Raw genomic sequence first — 5,744 nt, 5'->3', positions numbered from 1 at the left:
GGGGGCGGCGGAAGGGGAAGCCCCGCCGCCGCCAGGAGGAGGAGGAGGAGGAGGAGAATGTCTGCGGATATGGAGGAGGCTGAAGGCACTTCAGCCGCCGGCTGCATGTGTGCTGTTCTTCAGCTCTTTGATCTGCACCAGTTTCAGATTCCTCTGAACAATCACGACCCCTTCCTTCAAGAAGAAGCCACTGTAACTAAAGGTGTCTCCATTTTCACGCACAACACACACTAACTGATCAGATGAATATTTTCAGCTGTCGGAATGTAATCCTGAATACATATTTTTAATTTTTCTATTACGCAGGAGTAGAGGCACCAAGAAACAGCTTGGAGACAGAAGGGCCGGCCGCCATGAAAGCTGCTTCAGTGCCATCATCAGCCCCGAAAGAAGAAGAAAATTTAAATTTCCCAGTATGTTATTTTTCTTTATTTTCAGTTTCTTGGTAAAAGCGTATCAATTATTATAATAGGAGTTATTTCTTTTCTTCCAATGCATAAATCATAATTCCAGGTGGGCATTCAAATCAAAACAAGAGTCTCGACATCTGATTCAGGATCAAGAACAGAGGATTTCCCGTCTGAAAGTTCTCCAGGGATCAAGACCCCGAATCTGGTCGCCAGGCTCATGGGCCTGGATTTACTCCCGGAATGTACCTCTCCTTCATTTTCGTCCTCAGATTCCAGGCCCCGAAAGAAATCCCAGTTCAACCAAAGAAATATTCTTCATACCAGATTCTTCGACGACGATATCAGCGTGGGAGCCCGGTCGTTGCCTGAAACTCCAAGAATATCATCAGCCAGAAGGTCAGATGTTGAGTTTCACAGGCTGTCACTCCAGATAAACAAAGATCAGAACACGAACGAAGAGTTTTCCCTGTCAGCGAAAATGGTGGGCAGACAGGGGTTGAGATTCAGGCAGGACGAGAACAGGAGTCCAGGGCACTATGCTAAGCAGATTGTGAAGCAGGTTAAAGAAAGTGTGAGCAGAAGAGTTGTTGGTCTTGACATAACCAACATAAACAGATATAAACAGGAAATCAGGCGAGATGAAAATCTTCTTCTCTTCAAGCCCACCAACACAAACTCCCAGAATTTGCCACCACTCACAAATTCAGGCAACAAAAGTCCAAGAATTTCTCAAGGGATTTTGAGCCCACTGAACCCAAAGAATCAAGAAATCGTGCAAGAGAACCAGCATCAGAAGGAGAGCTGCAAGAGAGTTGGGAGTGGGAACAGTAATTCTTCCTTTATAAAGAAGTTTCCTCAGCATCAAGCTTGTAATAATCCTATGATCAGGAAGAAGAAAGAGGAGCCGTTTGTCCGTTCATCAGCAGCAAATAAAGCAAACCTGACAGACAAGAAATCCAAGAAAGCTCCATTGTCAAGTGAACTTCTCAGTATAAGCAGCCCCGCCCTTCTGCCTGTCAAGAAAGACCCTTCTCCCCCTGCTACAAAATTACCTCAAAAACAGGTATTACCTGCACCCTTCTTCGCTGGATTTTTTGCTTATTTCTTTTGGCTCAAAATCAAAGAAAAATATAAATTCTTCATAACTGTTCAGATTTTAGATATATTTATTTAGCATCAGAAATCATTTGATAGAATAGATGAGTAGATAGTAAATATGAATAAATATAGATGATCCAAAAATATATCTCGCTATCATGTCCCTGAGGCTAATGGCATTAATTTTTATTTTCAGTTTATATACTTTATTTTTATTTTTATTTTTGTGTTTTTTTGGCGTGGGTGGAAAATGAAGTCACAGGTATCAGATGCTCTTTCATCGAAAAGGAGCACACAGTTATCTAGTAATCCGAGCCATTCGTACAAGCAGCTGCACCTGCAACCTCATAAAATATCCACCGTCCCAGAAAACGTCCTACCAGACAAAACGAACGGTTGCGCCACCACTTCTTCCGCCGCCGCTTGGGCGGTGGCGGCAGAGTACAAACCTTACATCCAGAGAATCTTGAAACGCACAGGCATCATCGACAAAGTCACCCCTTTAACCTTAGGGAAATGGCATACCCCTTCACACCCCCTCGACCCTTCAATCTTCTACTACCTTGAGCTCTTCCACCCCTCCGCCGCCACTTTGGCTGTCTTAAGCCGCCGGTGCAACAGGAAGCTAATTTTCCAGCTTGTTGATGAACTCTTGGCCGAAATTTTACGACCCCACCTGGATTTCAAGCCGTGGGTTTCTCCCATTACAGATCATTTATCCTTGGCTGATGAATTGTGCAAGAAAATCGAGAGTTTTCCGGCGGCGAACTGTCAGGTTCTGGAAGACATTGATTCTTTGATAGAAAAAGATCTGGGCAAGTCGGGATTAAATTGGTTTCTTGAGGAGGAAGGAGAGAGCTTAGTGTGTGAGATTGAAGGTGAAATCATGGAGTCTTTAGTGCGTGAAACGGTGGCGATGGTCGGTGTCCGTACAGCGGAGGAACAGAGAAGGAAGCCGACAGATTTCACGTGGAGGGCTTTCACGTGATGAGATGCCCATTGGTTGTGGGAATCATCCACGTGGAGAAGAGGTGGTCTTTACTAGTCTACTAGGCTTTGTCTAAAGTGAAGAAGAGGGGTGAAATTGAAAATTCTTAGATTTGGAGGGGGCACACTGGCAATTTTTATCCTTTTCCCTCCATTCCCCCCTTTTTTTAACTTTAATTTGTGTGTTTGTAGGGGCTCCTTTTCCTTTTTGGTATAATTGATTTTTAGATTTTTTTCCCTTGACCAATTAACTAATCTTTTTTTTTTAAATATTCTTCTTTTTATATATAATAAACTCATTATAAAGAGGCATTTTGAGTTTATAAGTTACAAAAATATTTGATAAAATCTATTAGAATTTCTTATATTTTCAAGAATCTTGAGCAAATTTTCTTAAAAAATAAGTTGCTAAGTTTCAAAAATTAAATAATTTTTATAAACATTTTTAGAAAGTAATGAAAAACTAAATTTATTCTTAAAACATCAGCACCAACATTTATATGCTTCAATAATTCTTATGAAATAAATCAAATATCTCATAAATTTTAAAACCATCTTAAACAATTCTAAAAAAACCTTATAAAATAGTATCCATAATTAGTTTTACAAGGATATTTTAAATAACAATATTCTGAAATTAAGATGAGCTAAATTCGTTGAGAAAATTTTATCTGATATTCAATACGACCTATTACCAATAACCAACATTTATTAAAGTTAAGGAATAATAATATTTACACTCCTTAAATTATAATTTATTTATACAAATCAACCCCTATCTTTTAAAAAATTACACATACACCCCCAAAAAATCAATATCATTGCACGAACTATTCTTGTTTTTTGGCTGTCAATGAATTTTTGTAGTTACACAAAACACGTGTAAATAGACCATAAATCAAAAAATATAAATGTAATTATTCCTAAAACTAAAGAATAGATATCATCTTGTATACATAAGAAGCAACAATAATATAAGGGAATAAATACCAAAATTAGATTCATGTAATATTTCATATAATGCCAAATTATTCATGTGACTTAAACAAAAAGAGGATTGTAAGCAATCCACTTTTCATAAAAGAGGGCACAAAAAGGAGAATCATGAGGATATGATTCCTAAATTATGGAAAGATGAGCTATCAACCAATAAAAGGTGATAGTCCAATCTCAACAAACATAAACCCTCTCTAGTAGCTACAAAGGATACAAAACCTAATTTCATTATTCCAATAAGCTCTACTTTATAAAATTGTACCTTTTTCACTTTTTGTCTTTTTTTTTTTTTTTCCCAATAATGTAATTACTTTCATGTGAAGAGGCCCTTTAACTTACAATTGAAAGTGGGGGAAAAAACATGCAAAATTTTAAAAATAAATCAAGAGTATTACTTTCTATAGGTGAATTAATGCTTTTAAGTTAAAAGTTTTAGTTGAAACCTCCTAAAGCCCCTAAGCATGCTTAATTTTGGGCTCATTGAAAGCTAATAATGATTTTATTCTTGTTGGAAATGACTAATTTCTATCATTTTGGATTCCTAAGTCACCCTCCTAAATAGTCGATTTTTGCTCCTAATTTTGATATATTCATTGATAAAGGTGTGGCTGGTATAGAGTTTTTGTTTTTTCAGCCACCAACCTATGCATCTATAAATAAGCTCAAGCCGACATACCAAAATTCGAGAGCACCTTTTATGTTTTCTCTCCTTCTCTTCTCAGTTTTGTTTTGTTCTAAGCTTTCTTCCACGAGTGCACGTGTAAGAGAGTTATAGCTGTGTTAACCTTGGGAAGCGATCGGTTTATATTATCTGAACCACGGTAGTACTGAAATTTCGCTTTCAAGGCAATAGTTTTCCACGGCACAGTCTTTTATTTTCCAACAAATCTTACTATGAGTATTATCCCATTTTGGTTAAAAGTTCATAATTTTTTTCTTGGAAGAAGGGAATCCTAAATTTATATATCACTTAAATCTATCGTCTTTATTCAGTGTATAATGATAGTGTATGTAGTTGTTTATTCTAACCAAACTGCAAAAATTGTCTTAAAAGTGCTTTTGCTAGAGAGATCATGAGGTCCTTAGAGCTAAGATTTTCTTTTCTTTTTTTTTTTAATTCCAATTGAGGTGTCTAAACTGAATCACTCACATGACATGCGTAATCCTACCAACTAAATCAAACTTACAATGTGATAGTATAGGTTTAATCAAATTCAATCCCGAATTAGAATTTTCAAAACTTATAAATAAGTCGTTCGAACCCCTCATCTCCATCCAATGTAAAATGATACCAAGTGTAAATTATTTACTTTGGACGAAAACTCTAGTTTTGAGTAAAAATAAGGCTCCTATTAGGGAACAGGGAACTATTCAACTTATACAAAGATAAATTAATGTATGTATATATCGGATTAAGTTATTATGAAAATCTTACATAATTTTACCATAATCAAGCACCAAGATAATCTCATCAAGTCACTGGACAATTGTGATTTGAATTTGCATTAGAGTTTATAAAGGAGGGAAACCATGCACATCCCATATTTGAAAAACATGCAGGTAAGCCCAGCACAGATGCAGTGATTCCACCATTATTATATATATGTTGGTTTTCAAACGTTAACCTGCAACTGCCCAAAACTATATAATATTATATATATATATATATATATATATATATATATATGCACACACGCACACAGTGTTGAGCATGTATAGTTGTCAGTGCAGAAGAGAAGAACAAGGGATCATGACATGATGACAAATTATAACATATACATTTAATAAACATATCACAAAAAATCATCAAGAAGGTAATGGGTTCTCATGTCTTTTAGTATACGTACTCCTTCGACTCTAAATTAATTTACAGTATATCAATATTTAATATTTTAAAGAGTTAAATACATTAATCACTCTCCAAATATATTATGTATTACAAATATTGCTCTTAAAATTTAAAACGTACTACAAAAGGTCCATTTTACTTAATAGCGCCAATAATTTCATTAGACTATGTCTGATGTGGTGTTGATGTAGTTTTTATTAAGGGTAAATTACGTTTTGTCATCTGAATTATACTCATTTACACTTTGCATCTTAATGTTTTTTTGTGTCAATTTACCATCTCAACTTTGTGAAATTTGCACTTTACCGTGTACTCTTGATTTTTTTGCTGAAAAAACACCACATGTTGTGCATATGTTAAAAATATCACATTACACCACCTTTCTTTAAATAATACATTGTGCA

General features: G+C 35.7%; 1 protein-coding gene across 2 annotated transcripts; it reads left to right on the top strand.

Annotated features, from left to right (window-relative positions):
* Positions 1-2,691, top strand: LOC105179248. 2 transcript variants are annotated; one of them, XM_011102853.2, is made up of 4 exons: positions 1-202; positions 307-413; positions 514-1,473; positions 1,771-2,691. In XM_011102853.2, exons 1-4 carry the CDS (start codon positions 58-60, stop codon positions 2,494-2,496), a joined length of 1,938 nt encoding a protein of 645 aa, XP_011101155.1. In that variant the 5' UTR covers positions 1-57; the 3' UTR covers positions 2,497-2,691. The 2 variants fall into 2 exon arrangements, with proteins under 2 accessions (XP_011101155.1, XP_011101154.1); XM_011102852.2 differs by having other exon boundaries at positions 1,765-2,691.
* The last annotated feature ends 3,053 nt before the right edge of the window (positions 2,692-5,744 follow it).

The sequence above is a fragment of the Sesamum indicum genome, unplaced genomic scaffold, assembly GCF_000512975.1.
Source record: "Sesamum indicum cultivar Zhongzhi No. 13 unplaced genomic scaffold, S_indicum_v1.0 scaffold00128, whole genome shotgun sequence".
Lineage (NCBI taxonomy): Eukaryota > Viridiplantae > Streptophyta > Magnoliopsida > Lamiales > Pedaliaceae > Sesamum > Sesamum indicum.
Note: the sequence above shows the minus strand (reverse complement) of the source record. Positions and strands in the feature narration are given on the sequence as shown.